This window comes from Erythrolamprus reginae, chromosome 3, assembly GCF_031021105.1.
Source record: "Erythrolamprus reginae isolate rEryReg1 chromosome 3, rEryReg1.hap1, whole genome shotgun sequence".
Taxonomy (NCBI): Eukaryota; Metazoa; Chordata; class Lepidosauria; order Squamata; family Dipsadidae; genus Erythrolamprus; species Erythrolamprus reginae.
This window is the reverse complement of record NC_091952.1, coordinates 55,431,526-55,446,864: the sequence shown is the minus strand read 5'-3', so window position 1 is coordinate 55,446,864 and position 15,339 is coordinate 55,431,526. Positions and strand designations below refer to the sequence as shown.

The 15,339-nt window shown below is 38.7% G+C and overlaps 1 protein-coding gene across 1 annotated transcript; it reads right to left on the bottom strand.

Annotated features, from left to right (window-relative positions):
* Nucleotides 1–2,307: 2,307 nt before the first annotated feature.
* TAF8 (TATA-box binding protein associated factor 8) lies at nt 2,308–14,558 on the bottom strand. Its single transcript, XM_070745395.1, has 8 exons — nt 14,437–14,558; nt 11,656–11,812; nt 9,279–9,377; nt 8,392–8,454; nt 7,201–7,325; nt 6,776–6,923; nt 5,521–5,663; nt 2,308–3,315 (listed from the first exon to the last, which is right to left on the bottom strand). Exons 1-8 carry the CDS (start codon nt 14,473–14,475, stop codon nt 3,172–3,174), a joined length of 918 nt encoding a protein of 305 aa, XP_070601496.1. The 5' UTR covers nt 14,476–14,558; the 3' UTR covers nt 2,308–3,171.
* Between the last annotated feature and the right edge of the window lie 781 nt (nt 14,559–15,339).

Below are 15,339 nucleotides of genomic sequence, written 5' to 3'. Positions count from 1 at the left end.
GTGGTTTAAAGCTAAAGTTTGTTGATCTTCCTTTGGACAGTTTTTGGTTATCTGTCGCCAAGGAGTTCCCCATTCTGACCAACAAAGATTACTCCCATTTTCAACCACATATCTATGTGAGCTGAGCTTCTCAAGCTTGACTGCGATAAAAACTAAAAACAGAGAGACTGAGAACTGTTGAGGAAGAGCTTCGTGTGTGTCTTTGTACCATTCCTGCCCTTTTGTGTTCATCGAAACAGGCCCAGGTTTCACACTAAGTGAGTATAAATACATTTGGAAACTATATTATCAACTACAGTATATGTATAATATGTACTGTGTTAGAATGTCACTTTGTGTCGTTTTGGTTAGTGGTGTGCCCAGGATTTTGTAAATGTAAAAAATGTGCCACGGCTCACAAAAGGTTGAAAATCATTCTCTAGATCTACAGTATTCCCTCGATTTTCACGGGGGATGCGTTCCGAGACCGCCCGCGAAAGTCGAATTTCCGCAAAGTAGAGATGCGGAAGTAAATACACTATTTTTGGCTATGAACAGTATCACAAGCCTTCCCTTAACACTTTAAACCCCTAAACTGCAATTTCTCATTCCCTTAGCAACCATTTAGATCATTACTCACCATGTTTATTTATTAAAGTTTATTAAAAAAAATATTTATTAAAGGCGGACCAAAGTTTGGCGATGACGTATGACGTCATCGGGCGGGAAAAACCATGGTATAGGGAAAAAAACAGCAAAGTATTTTTTAATTAATATTTTTGAAAAACCGTGGTATAGCCGTTTCGCAAAGTTCGAACCCGCGAAAATCGAGGGACCACTGTATACTAAACCTGAGAGACACTACTGCTCCAACCATCACTGTATTTATACGAATTTTGGTTCAAACCTTGGCTGGTGGGGGGGGGGGGGTTACATACACTTTTTAATATGCTTGTATTAATTTTATTGTAGTTTGTTTTGTATGTTGATGTTTTATCTTGGGGGGGGCAGTGTTTGAGCACACGCAAGAGGTGCGATGGAATGAATGGATCAGTGATTGAATTTAAGAGAATGAGAAAGCTGGGGGCAAGAGGTGGAGCCCCCCCTCCAGAAATGGGTGGGAGCCCGACTGCAAACCACTCTAAGTGGTATAGAATCAACATATTGCTCCCAACAATCTGGTCCTCATTTTACCAATCTCAGAAATATGGAAGGCTAAGTCAACCTAGGCCTTTATAATTTATGCATGGTATGTTTGTTTGTATGGATGTTTAGTTTTATAATAAGGGTTTTTTAGTTGTTTTTAGTATTGGATTTACATGATGTTTTTTATTACTGTTGTTAGCCGCCCCGAGTCTACGGAGAGGGGCGGCATACAAATCCAATAAATAAATAAATGAGATTTAAACTGCCAAATTGCAGGCAGCCAGCAGCAGAAGTAGCCTGCAGTACTATACTCTAACCACTGTGCCTCACTAAGGCTGTATGGGCACAATGAGTATCAGCTGTAAACTCTGCATTGGCTTCAGGAAAGGCATCCAGCCAATATACATTTAGCTCCTTTCAGTTGCCCCACCCTGATGCAAGGGATTACAGGACATATAATTTGTACACTGTATCTAAACAACTTTCTCTGATCGAATAAAGGAGTAAATGGAATGTAGCAGTCTTTATTGACTCAGAACAATTTTTTTTTCTCCAGCATTTGATTCTTTATTTAAAAATCTTTCAGACTCTTGATAGTTTAAATGTATAGGAGAAGATTATTTTATTTTTGGGAGCAGATACACAATCAGTAGAATCTAAATTTCTTTATTTAGATTTTAATCAATGCCCCCGCCTTATCACCAATCACAATGCTGAAAAATCAGAGCATTAAGAGAAAAAAAGAATAAGAAATGGTCCCTTCATTTCAGAGATAAAACATGCTTTGAAGAACATTGCAATATAATGATAGAGGTCATTGTATTTTCCTTAATTATGTGTACATCCTACATTTCAATCAGGGAAACAGCAGAAAGTCCCAATGAGCCGCAGGGTTTGTCAGCCAGTGAAAGCCAGTAACAGAGCTGTTTCTGTATACTTTTTAAAAGGCTAAAACTGAAAACCCAAAATTCCCAGACAACAAGTACTAATTGCTGGAAAATCAATACTTAAAGGATTTCAATGAAATGCAGCCGCTGACATTTTAGAATGAAGGGGAAACGTATCTGCTGTAGATGTACTTCTTTTGTCCTCTATAGAAAAGGCATGTTCTGAAAGACCTTTTAAAAATATATATTTCGGATTTAACAAATGAGATAGCAAATGAGATTCTTGAAACTTTGGTTTTGTATGTGCACCTTGCTTTATAGAGAAATACCGGAAATAAGAGGTGGATATAAAATAATTCTGACAAATTACAGAAAATACAAACTTACAAAAAAGTCAGAATCAAAACAAAATACTCTGGGCTATATGAAGCCAGGCAGAAGAGTTATTACAGTCAATGTGCTGAACGATAAATGCACTTGCAGAAATTATTCTTAAACTCTACCATTGATAAATGTGCCAGCAACCTTGTGTCTACACCTGGAAAATGCTCTCCCTTCTATCTAGTGCATGCTAGAGAAAGGATTAGTCCAAATCTTCCATTTCAGATATTTCTAGATCTTGAGAAATAGCCAGCCGAGTAGTTCTGAACAGCCTCAGATTTTAAAGGCACAGCAGTAGATATCCTGTTGGCACCAGAGGCCACTTCTACCCCTGGTAAACTGTACTCAACAGTGAGGAATGACCTGGAACCAAAGAGCTAGAAAACAAGAAGGAATTCCAATTCTGGAGTTCTGCATGGGGCAAAATGAGAGGACAAACTCCTACAGTGTCCCAATTGATCCATTTGCAATTCTTGGAACAAAGATTCTCCTGAGGATGAAGAGCTGCTGCAGCTACTGTAAGCCAGCAGGATACTATTCTTTTGTAGAGACAAATTTCAATCCATGTAGTCATCAGTGCTTCTAAGGCATTCTTTCACATTTCACCTTAAATTATCACAAATTGCTGGAGATAAAGAAAACAGCAACTGGGGAATCCAGTATTTCCATTTGGCTCTTAACCGGGAGCGCTGTTTTGCCTTTCCAGTGCCCTATCTTAACTATGCGGAGTTCAGGGGAAAACTGTTCCTTCTTACTTCGCTCCATCAATTTGTTCGCTTCACTTCTTCCTACGAATCTTGGGTTTCTTCACTGGACGGAGGTAAGGATTGTCTATCAAGTTCTCCTCTCCATTTCGACTGCCAGAAAGGGAGGTATTGTGCTGAAGTACTGATGCATTCTCCTTCTCAGCTCCTGAATCATCCTGGAAAATAAGACATAGAGTGAATAGTCAATATAAGCTTCCTAACAGACAGGAAGCAGCAGGTGAAGCTAGGCAAAATCACATCATATACCCATACAATTAGCATGGGCCCCTCCCAAGGCTGTGTACTCTCACCACTTCTCTCTATATACTAATGGGCTGCATCTCAAATGATCCATCTGTTAAACTACTGAAGTTTGCAGATGGTACAACAGTGATTGGTCTCATTCGAGACAACAATGAATCTGCATACAGACGGGAAGTTGAACAACTAACCTTGTGGTGTGACCGGAACAATCTGGAACTGAACACACTCAAAACCGTAGCAATGGTGGCAGATCTTAGGAGAAACCCTCTCATTCTACCGCCTCTTACAATTACTAGAGAACTAGAGGCATGGGGAAATTGATTCCCCTGGGCCGTTCCATTTTATGTATGGTTTGTCTGGGATATATGACTGTTTTTTATATTAAGGGTTTTAACTGTTTTTTTAAATCATTGGATTTATACTGTGTTTTGCTGTTGTGAGCCGCTCCGAGTCTCCGGAGAGGGGCGGCATACAAATCTAATAAATCTAATCTAATCTAATCTAATCTAATCTAATCTAATCTAGAGAACTGTAGTTCTTACAGTTACTAGAGAACTAGTATGTTTGGAACTACAGTGGTACCTCGGTACTTGAACGCTTTGGTTCTCGTACATTTCGGATAACGAACAAAATTTTTGGCAAAAATTTGCTTCGGTATCTGAACAAAAATTCGGATACCGAACAGCCAGAGAAAATTTTGTTCATTATCCGAAATGTTACCACCGGGGGCTGCTGCAATCCCAGCAGCTTCAGTGGGCTGAGGAGCTCTCTAAGAGCTCCATGCTGCAGGAAGGGTGGGGGCTGCTGCAATCCCAGCAGTTTCAGGGGGCTGAGGAGTTCTATAATTCCTCCAAGCTGCAGGAAGGGTGGGGGCTGCTGCAATCCCGGCAGCTTCGGGGGGCTCCTTTCCTCATTGCTTCCTCTTATTACCTGTAAGCAGCTGCAAAAACTTTCTCCTTCCCGGCGGCAGCTTCCCTTCGAGTAGCAACAGCGCCGGGAACGTCACATGATGAAGGGAAGCCGCCGGAGCCATCTCAGCAGTTGCCGCCGCTCCAGTAGCTTCCCTTCATTACCTGATGTTCCCGGCGCTGTTGCTCCTTGAAGGGAAGCAGCCATCGGGAAGGAGAAAGTTTTTGCAGCTGCTTACAGGTAATAAGAGGAAGCAATGAAGAAAGGAGCCCCCCAAACTGCCGGGATTGCAGCAGCCCCCACCCTTCCTGCAGCTTGGAGTACCGAATTTATTTATCCCATTGGAAATAAAGAAAATAGATTTAATTGGTTCCCAGCGAGTTAACAGGGGCTGGGAACCAATTAAATCCATTTCCATTATTTCCTATGGGATAAATAAATTCGGTACTCGACCAAATCGGTTCTCGACCACACTTCTGGAACGAATTGTGGTCGAGTACCGAGGTACCAATGTAGTCTGTTCCAAACATAACCAAGGCCATGTTTCCTTTCTATATTTCTCTTCCTTTATAATAGCAAGTTCATTCTTCTGCAGATGCAAAAACTTCACCAAGGCAGAGAAGGTTATATAGTTAGTCCTCGACTTACAAGAGTTCAGTTAGTGACCATTTAAAGTTACAACGGCACTGAAAAAAGCGACTTATGGACATTTTTCACTTCTGACAGTTGCAGCAACGCCATAGTCACATGATCAAAATTCAGATGCTTGGCAACTGACTCATATTTATGACCCTTGCAATGCCCCGGAGTCACATGATCCTTTTGCAACCTTCCCGCAATCTAAGTAAATGGGGAAGCCAGGTTCATTTAATCACCGTGTTACTAATTTAAGAACTGCATTGATTCACTTAACAAAATGGGGCAAGAATTGTTGCAAAATGGGGCAAAACTCACTTAACCAATTTCTCATTTAGCAATATAAATTTTGGGCTCAGTTGTGGTCATAAGTGGAGGACTACCTGTATTACACAAAGGAAAACCATACCACCACGTGGCAGGCTTGCTCCAAAATTCTTCTAACTTTTAATCATTTTTTGCACCTAGGATTATGCAGCAAGTTTCATTTACAAAGTGGCAATTCAATACAAAATTTCCAGAAATGTAGAAGTTACATTGCACCGAATTAAGCAAAATGCCTTGAGTTCTACCATGCACATCTGTAGAGAGAGGTTTTCCGTGTCTGTCTGGTCATCTTGTTCAGACGAATCGGTCTCTTCCATCTGCTGCATCTCCAATTCAGAAGGAAGCAGAGCTGTCAGGTAGGGTATTGCAAAAGGCCGGGCAGCTATCACTGAAGACAAAAGAGGAGGAATGATTTTAGAAACCAAGCAGAAAAAGGTGATTTCAGATTCCTCTCTCAGATAAACAGCTGAAATTTAAGAAGCATAGGAGGAAAATTGATTTTACAAAGAAAAAAGCAGATTATTTGAGATCATTGATGGCCATAGAAGCTGTGAAGAGATATATTGCAACTGTGTGTGTAATGGATGTTATTGCTGATTATCTGTCAACACATACTCTACAGGGGGCTACCCTTGAAGAGTATTCAGAAGTTACAACTAGTACAGAACACAGTGGCAGGCAGTTCTGAAGACTTTTTTGGGGATACACATGACACTGCTGTTATGTGAGCTGAACTCACTGCCTATTTGTTTCTGAGTCCAATTTAAGGTGTTAGTCATCACCTTTAAAGCTCTTTATGGGATAGATCCAGGGTACCTGAGAAACCACCTTACCGCAATAGGACTAACCTGCCCTTCTTGTTCCAGCTGAAACGGCCTACTTTGCATCCTGTTGGCCAAAGAATTTCAGCTGGCGGGATCCAGGAGAAGAGCCTTTTCTGCTGCAGCCCCCACCCTCTGGAATATTCTCCCATCAGTTGAGATCTGCCCCCATATTCCTGGCCTTCCCCTGAACAACTAAAAGCTTGGCTCTGTCCCTTGGCCTGAAGCCTCAACAAGGGTCTGCTACATTGTGGGTAGCTGATGGTTAGAGGGGGGTTCCTCCCGGTTCGGACTGGTTTTCTCGAACTGGTAGCAATCTGCTGGTGACATCATGATGATGTCACAGAACTGGTTCAATCAGTGTCGGTCCGTGCAGGCCGCCGTTTTCTCTCTCTCTTTCTTTGGAATTTTTTTCCAAGGTTTTTTTTTCTTCTACGCATGGTGGTCCAGCTCCTTCATCTCTACACCAAACATGCTCTGTTAGGCTTAGTAAACATATTTTACACATCTCAAAAAGACACACAAAAGGAAACCTTCCAAAAAATTTTAGTCCCCACTATCTTCACCATCTCAACAATATGATGCTCAGCTGCAAAAAGAAGTTACCCGCCTAAGACTAAGCATTGTACTGAAACAATGTTATTTTTCTCCCCCGAATTGCAGCTTAGAAACCTCTTACAAGGAAAAGTGCTGACATCATCTTTGAAAAGGCTCTGTGTCTCTCCAGTTTTGGCCATGAAGCGGGTCAAAGCTCTTTCAACATCTCGTCTCTGTGAAGCAGCTTTTTCTCGTAAGATCTGATAATCCATTACAGGCTCCCGATAGGTCTGTAGGCAAAGGAAAACAGAAATAAGGACTATGCAATAACTTATCACGTGCCTTTATCCCACTCACTGGAGGACAGGGAGAGGGGGGAAGAGCCGGTCACTCATGCACATCTAATAGAGAATCAAAGCTTTTTATTCATGGCATGGCTTCCAATAATAGCAGAAATGAATTTCTATTCTAGGAAACTGAAATATACAACCACACATTTAACAGTAAGGGAAATCTCTACTGCATATAGTCCTGTATCACTTTATGATTGTTTTATGTAAGACTTACTGGTGTTTTGATGTAAGTATGAGGATCCGGAAATTCTGGGAAATGGCTAGGGATGTGAGAAGGATGAGGTTTGTTCTGTCCAGCTGTCAGGGCTTTTGGGGTGACAGGTTGATTTGTTACAGGCGCTGCAATTGAAAATGGAAATCTGATTATGACGATGCTATCAGTCAACTGGAAAGAAAAATAATGCAGTGGCTCTGCCATCTAATATGACAACTTGTCCAGATAAATGGAATATGAACATTGTTCAGGAAGCAGAATATGAAAAAGCAGAACAATCCTGAAACATGCTAACTAATTTGAAAACATCCAAACCATGGAAAATTCTATGCTGAACTGTCTTCCTCTTTACCATTGATTATCAGTCCAGTGCTGTCATGTACATTTCCCATGTTGTCAAGTTTAATAACAAGGAACATGGCTAAAAGGATAGCAAGATCCATATACAACCAGTTCATATTCAGGGTTCAACTGCGCCATTCTAAATTCCTTAACTGAAATGATAGATGATAAGAATGGGGCGCAGCTATCGTCTAAGCAGAGGATAGAAGTTATTTAATGGCTGTTAAAAATAGGATATTCTAAAATAGGTTCATCCCATACCTGTTATCAGCCCTGAATCAACATAAATTGTTTTATAAACTGCCCTGAGTCTATGGAAAAGGGCGGCCTAGAAATCCAATCAATCAATCAATCAATCAATCAATCAATAATACTCCCACCTAGATATGGACACTCTGATTTCAATGGGAGATTCTTAAAGGTCTGTCAGGTGCTTCTTTAACTACTGATTTCAACAAAAGTTTGATGGCCGTTAAATCTGCTTAAATGTATTGTTTAAGAGTACCACGTAAATTTCTAATACAAGATTAATGCAATAGGGTGAAAAGCCATATAATGTACAATAGACATAAACCAGTTAGGATAACCTTTCATTCTATGTAAATAGCTAAGCAAGGTGATTCCAAGAAAAGCAGGTTTCCAAACAGAAAAAAAGCTACATAAAGAAATATATTTTTTATGTGTATGCCTGCTATATAAATTATTCTTACCTTTAAGAATATAATGCCATATTAAAGAGAAATTAGCACAGTCCTAAATCATCTGACCATACTTTTGAACTAATGCACTGCACTTTTTCTTAGGAAATATACAAAGAAATAACAGAATACTTGAGAACAGCTTACATACGTGCAGTGATCACCATCCGCTGGGAACGTTTAGCATATGCAGGGAGCATCTCCACATTAAAGCCTAAAATATACAAAAAGAAAAAGCATCTGAGCAAGTCACGTCCAGAATATATTTGAAATTAATTAAGATGCACTAGTTGGGCTTAGGAAAAATAACCTTTATTCAATCTATTCCCCTTGTGGTATTGATTCTATCACAATATTTCTCAAATGGGCAACTTTCAGTTTGTGGATTTTGAGTCCCAGGATTCTTAGCAATGGCTATACTAGTTGGATAATTCTGGGAACTGAAGTCAATCTATTTGGAAGTTGCTCAATTAGGAATTATTGCTCTACAGAGGACCCGGGCCACTATAACAAGAATATATGCAAATATATCAGTCTGTTCTGACAAGTTTATATGCATCTCCTAAGAATGCAGTCAATCACATGTATAAAGTCAATCACAAAATAGGATCTACCTGTAAACAAAACAAAATTGAAAAGGGATTATGTTGCCTTCAGCTGCTCTGACATAGTATCCATGTGCACATGATCTGCACTCAGATGCTTTGTCCTCACTTTTATCAGACTGCAGAAAATAGTATAAAATCTATTTCATACTGAACATTACTACATAAGTATTTACATGTTACATTGCAAGATGTATATCATCCCTCCAAAACTCTATATAAAGACTCCAGAATGAAGAAAGGCATCCCAAAGCTCTATAAAATTCTCTGGTTGCTAATCTTCATGATTTGATCCAGTAAATCTAGGATTCATTTTGAAGAAATCAATTGTATATCCTATGTAGATAAGCCATATCAATCGCCACCGATACAAATCTATTCCGGCATCTACTGCACAGGAACATGAAAATAAATCCATCGTCTTGACACTTACCCATTTCAACTAAGGTGACCACAATATCTGAAAGGGTTGGCTGTGTCCTTGCAGTATGTTCACAAAAAGATTTGGCACTCCTCCCTATTTCGGAAATATCTGACAAGAGAGTTCACCACAGTACTTAAGTTTAAAAATTAGAGTCACTTACATGTTCAACATCAGCACACTTTTGAATAAAGAAAACTAAATCTCTGAAAAGCCAATTTGGTCTAGTGGTTAAGGCACTAATTATTTTATTTTATTATTTTTTATTTGTTTGTTTGTTTGTTTATTAATTAATTAATTAGAATTCTATGCTGCCTTTCTCAACCAACTCAGGGCGGCATATGCTACAAAGCAGAAGATTGTAAATTCTAATCCTGCCTTAGCTTTAAAAGCTGCCTGGGTGGCTTTGGGCCAGTCACTCTCTCTCAGTTCAACTCATATCACAGGGTTGCTGTTTAGGGAGAAAAGAAGGAGTAAAGGCACATTGGGATATTCATCTCATTGAGTTATTTATAAACCATAAAGATGAAATAAAAACATGATTCTCCCCTGCAGTGTTTAGGTTGCCAAGCAAGAGAAATATGCATAAAGCTACTGTTAGTCTCCTTATATAAGATACCATTACTGTATTACATAGTATTTTGGAACATGAGTCTTTTACCATTTTGTAAGATATGTCCTTAAAGTAAATACAAAATAAGAAAGGCTGACCAAAGAGGTTCATTTTCATGTTTCAGGAATTGCCAACCCCACCCCACCCCACCCCACCTACACTTTAAAGAAAAATGGATATGTTTTATTATAAAGTGAAAGGATTCCTAACTGTATTATGTGTTCAAAGAGGACCTTGGCATCTTTATTGGGGGGATGTCAAGACTTGCGCGTGAATTGGATTAAACATAGAAACATAGAAGACTGATGGCAGAAAAAAACCTCATGGTCCATCTAGTCTGCCCTTATACTATTTCCTGTATTTCATCTTACAATGGATATATGTTTATCCCAGGCATGTTTAAATTCAGTTACTGTGGATTTACCAACCATGTCTGCTGGAAGTTTGTTCCAAGGATCTACTACTCTTTCAGTGAAATAATATTTTCTCACGTTGCTTTTGATCTTTCACCCAACTAACTTCAGATTGTGTCCCCTTGTTCTTGTGTTCACTTTCCTCCTAAAGTGAGGGAATGGTGCGCTTAGCCAGCCTTAGTCTCTCTTCCCAGATTTCATCTTGCTCCAATAGCAGGACAAGAGTCGAGACAGTTGGAGATGGTCTGGGGCAGTTGGTTGACCAGGGCATCTTTCGTGTCTTGCCGTGCTCTTAGCGTACCACATCACTTGCAGAGACCGCCTTCATGACCGTTGTTCTATTCTAGCCGACGTCATCTGCTCAGTCTGCCGGAATCTGTCTTCACATGCTCAGGATAGACAAGTCCCTATCTCACCGAAGGTCAATGACCCAACAGCTACTCTCAACCTGGCTTGGCCAGCCTGTCAAAGCTGTTGCCCAGGGTGTGGTCACTATACATGCTACAATTACTAGGAGCCACAGGTGAGTGCTGAGTGACAGGTGGAAACCAAAGGTGAACGAGCTGCCATAAAATGAGCTGCCATAAAAAGACATGACATGCCCCTAAACCAGAAGTGCTAATGCTCCCTGAACACCCCATATATCCCATGCATGTATACACTCACTTACTGATAATAGTTTGAGCTGGATTTAACAAACTAGTTACATAATCTTATAAGCATAATCAAGATGAAAACACCAACACATCGAAGAATACTGTATGCAGCAGTTGTGAAATGTTTCTATGATCTCACAGATTAAATTGTACATTGAATTAAATTGAAAATTAAAGCAAGCAATGGATTCCATGATGTGTTCATCATAATGATAAATGGTAATAATTCTATAAAAATAATAGGGTCAATCAAGAAGCTCCATTCTATATTTAGAAAGTCTACAACAATTAATGTTATTGAATGGCAGAAACGATTCCTATTACAAATCCCAAAAATGTGTACACTGAATATTTGTAAAGAGAACTAATTCCCTGTATTTATTTGTCACCAACAAACATGAATATGAACAACAGGTGCTTAAGTTTATTTTTCTCAAGGGTCAATGAGGCAAAAGAACACCACAGCAATTCCTTTGTTTAAATAAGAAGAATTTGAGTTTTTCAAAATAAATTTTGACAAAATCACAGAAGATGTAGCCAACACTGCTGAATCCTTTCAAGACACTCCCAAATAAACAGAACTGCAGAGAGTGGAAGTGCCTGTGTTTTTGCTATAATTCAGTTTTGGTAATTGTTTTCTCAAACACTAATGGATTTCACAGAAGAAAAATTATTTAAGCCACTATTACATAATTGGGAATACTCACAGCTCTGAAGCATCTCTGTCATGGTTTCTACAGCAGCTTTCTCAGCACTCTCAAATCCAGCTTCTGTCAACAATGAACTAACTACTACCTGGAGAGTCCTTCTTCGAGACATATAGTAATTATCGGCTGGGGTTGTAGAATGTTTACTACCTGATCGCTAATGAAAGAGAAAACAGGTAAAACAGAATGAATGAATGAAAAATCACACACACACACACAAAAAGCAGAAATAAACAAGGGTAATTACTGAGAGATTTTGGTTATTAACCAAAGAGGCTACAAAAGTCCATATAGGAGCTGGTTTACACCTTACATTAAAGTAGGATTTTTCAGTATGATTTGCTGAAAAAGACATAATGGATTAACTTGCGTATTATATTAAGCCGTTATGTGTGCATTTGTACATCCTATTAACCCAATCCTCTTGCATGATTTACTGCTATATGTGAAAAGCAGTAAACCATTGTCTGAAAATCAAAATTAGGAGTTTCTAACTAAAGTTTTGTTAGTCAGAAAAAGTGCTCCCAAACTATTTCTGATGTGAAAACCCAAGCATTTTCTTCGCAATCCACTTTTCAGTGACTATAGCTAAAAAAATTGTTTATATGCCACTGAAATTACAGATATTCTGATCGGTTTATATAATGTGCAATTAAAAATAAACATTAATTACAAATCATTAAGGTAGCATTTGGAGATACCAGAATCTTATTTAACTGAAAAATGCTCCTTTCTACTAATTCATGAAACCTGACATACAAAAAATATTATTGCTAAAATATCCATTGGTTTCCTCTTCTCATACCAAGTTCATGTTGATCGGTACTCTAAGATTACACAAATTATCCACACAGTTTAATCACCAGAACTCAACAACTATGCTGATTGAGGATGCACTTAAAAAAAAAAGTTTTAAGGAAACACATTGGCAATGTACAATATTCAGATCCAAAGAAGTCAGAGATCCTTTGAAACCATCATGAATACTTCCTCTGTATCCGTTTGAGCTTAGCTTTTGCTGATCTTACAGGGTAGCCTTGCAGGAAAATATTTGTTTTGAGTTTAGAGGTATTAGGCAGGGTGCAATCAATCATATGTCACCACTCTTTTTCCACCTCCTAAATGCTGATATAGGCAAGATCTACCAAACGTTTGATCCCACAATTATACAAATTACAATAAATGTTTGAATTGGTCCACATTTTTTTAAACACACCCTTATTTGACCCATGACACTATTAAACATTCCTAACTATAGTATTTTTCTTTGAATAAAATAAAATATTGTGATTGATCTATGGAATCTGACTCCTGGTACACCCTGTACATTCCTAAACTATACAATCCCGGGAAAATCTAGGGTTTTCCTCAAAATGTGCCCAAAAGGCACAGCCTGCACTTAAGACTAAATTTCATCTTTTTTTGTACGAGCATCACGAAGTTGTACACACACGTATGAAAGCAGCAGAGTTTGCATCTCATAGAACAGCTTTAAATTTAGTAGTATTTTTGCTCAAGGAGAGCCATCCTTAAGTTTATGAATAAAAGAACTGTTTAGGCATTGAAAAAGGTGCAAATTAAGATATTGGTTTATACGTGTCGTGCACCAGAGTATTTATTATTATTTTTATTATTTTTATTATTTTTATTATTAATTAGATTTGTATGCCGCCCCTCTCCGCAGACTCGGGGTGGCTCACAGTATTAATAAAAACAATGTACAATGACAAATCTAATATATTTTAAAAATATCTAAAACCCCTTATTTAAAAACAAGACATACACACAAACATACTATACATAAATTATATAGGCCTGGGGAGTGCCTTCCCTCCCATTCTAATGTTTATCTTTTACTAATATCATGTATATAAATATTGTTATATCTTTGTATACCACCAATATGTACTTGACAAAAACAAATAAATAAAATGAAATAAATAAAATATGAAGTATTGAAAATGTATATGTATTTTATTGATATACAGTGCTGAAAAAAATAAAGGGAACACTCAAATAATACATCTTAGAGCTGAATGAATGAAATACTCTCAGTGAATACTTTGGTCTGTACAAAGTTGAATGTGCTGACAACATGTGAAATTGATTGTCAATCAGTGTTGCTTTATTTTGATTTCACAGAAGTTTGATTTAGTTGGAGTTATATTCTGTTGTTTAAGTGTTCCCTTTATTTTTTTTTTGAGCAGTGTATTTTAAGGCGTATGTGTTTTGTTAGAAAAATAGAATTTGTGGAAAGGAATAGAAATATTTTTATTTTTTTTTTAAAAAAACGTTGCACATTACACCAGATGGGCAACGCTTGTGTAAAGGGCTAGTAAAAACAAAAGGGGGAAAGAGATGCATTTTAAGATTGGGCTTCCTTAAACAACATGCTTGTGCCGATCTCAGACGGCTGTGTGCATGTTTGAGATGCCACCGTACATGCCAGGCGTTTATATCACGCCTTTTGCAGACACTCAGGACAGGAGACCTTACCGAGTAATTCCGTCCCACGATTAAGAAACGTTTGAAAAAAGAAGGGGGGGGGGGAGATAGACAGTTTCTGGAGCCAATCAGAATCAAAAGAATTCCGCAAAACGGCCCGCCTCTTAAGGAGTATGGGTCGGAACAGAAATCTCTTGCTCGGAACTTCGCGCCCTGCGAACAGAGACGCTGTGAGGCGAGCCCCGAGAAGGCTCCCGAGGTCATACCAACGCCACTTGATTAATATACAGGATGTACCACAAAACGAAAACCGGTTTCCCCGGAATCCATCCTTACCGTGCTGAAGGTAGACCCGCCAGTCCCCGGGTCTGCCATCTTGGAGTCATAAGGGTATATATGAGCATGCGCCACCGCCGCCGCTGCGCAGTATCTTGTGGAACTTTATGATTTCGTGACGTAGAAAGGTGGCCTTAAGTGCGTGTTTTTAGGTCCTATGGGGAATTGGGGGTGTGATAACTGTTACTCCACCTTAAAAAACGCGGGCTGGGAATGCGCTTAAATAAAATAAATTTAGGAATAGGTTTAATAGGAGCAGGTTTAATTCTATCGCGCCCATTAGTCGAGAGGATTACCTGTCTATCTGTCTATCTATCTATCCATCCATCCATAGAAGATTGACGGCAGAAAAAGACCTCATGGTACATCTAGTCTGCCCTTATACTATTTCCTGTATTTTATCTTAGGATGGATATATATTTATCCCAGGCGTGTTTAAATTCCCTTACTGTGGATTTACCAACCACATCTGAAAGTTTGTTCCAAGCATCTACTACTCTTTCAGTAAAATAATATTTTCTCACGTTGCTTCTGATTCCCCCCCCCCAACTAAACTCAGATGGCACTCCCTTGTTCTTGTGTTTACTTTCCTATTAAAAACACAGACTATCAAACAAACAAACATGTATAGGATAGTAGTAGTTTGTATAAATATAAGTAAAAAGTAACAATAAAAGAGGACAGTAGGAGGGATGGAAAGAAAAAACAGAAGGAAAATAAATCCTTTGCATCCCCTTCCCTTACATCATTACTTTTCTTCATGTTGTATGCCAACAGTTTCAGGCACCTATGTTTTTCTAGAGATTTTTATTTTTTATGCATGGTACTTAATGAATCCTTCGAGTCTGAGTGAATCCAAACACTATCACCAATTGTTACTGGGTTCTTTTTAAAACTATCTAA

Bases quoted from the DNA above. Each gene is read 5' to 3' on its own strand.
- TAF8 (XM_070745395.1), bottom strand. From the start codon at position 14,475: ATGGCAGACCCGGGGACTGGCGGGTCTACCTTCAGCACG. The intron at 11,813-14,436 runs GTAAGGATGGAT...CTCTTTCATTAG, and splicing joins GCGGGTCTACCTTCAGCACG to CGATCAGGTAGTAAACATTC. The intron at 6,924-7,200 runs GTAAGTCTTACA...CTTTGCCTACAG, and splicing joins ATACTTACATCAAAACACCA to ACCTATCGGGAGCCTGTAAT.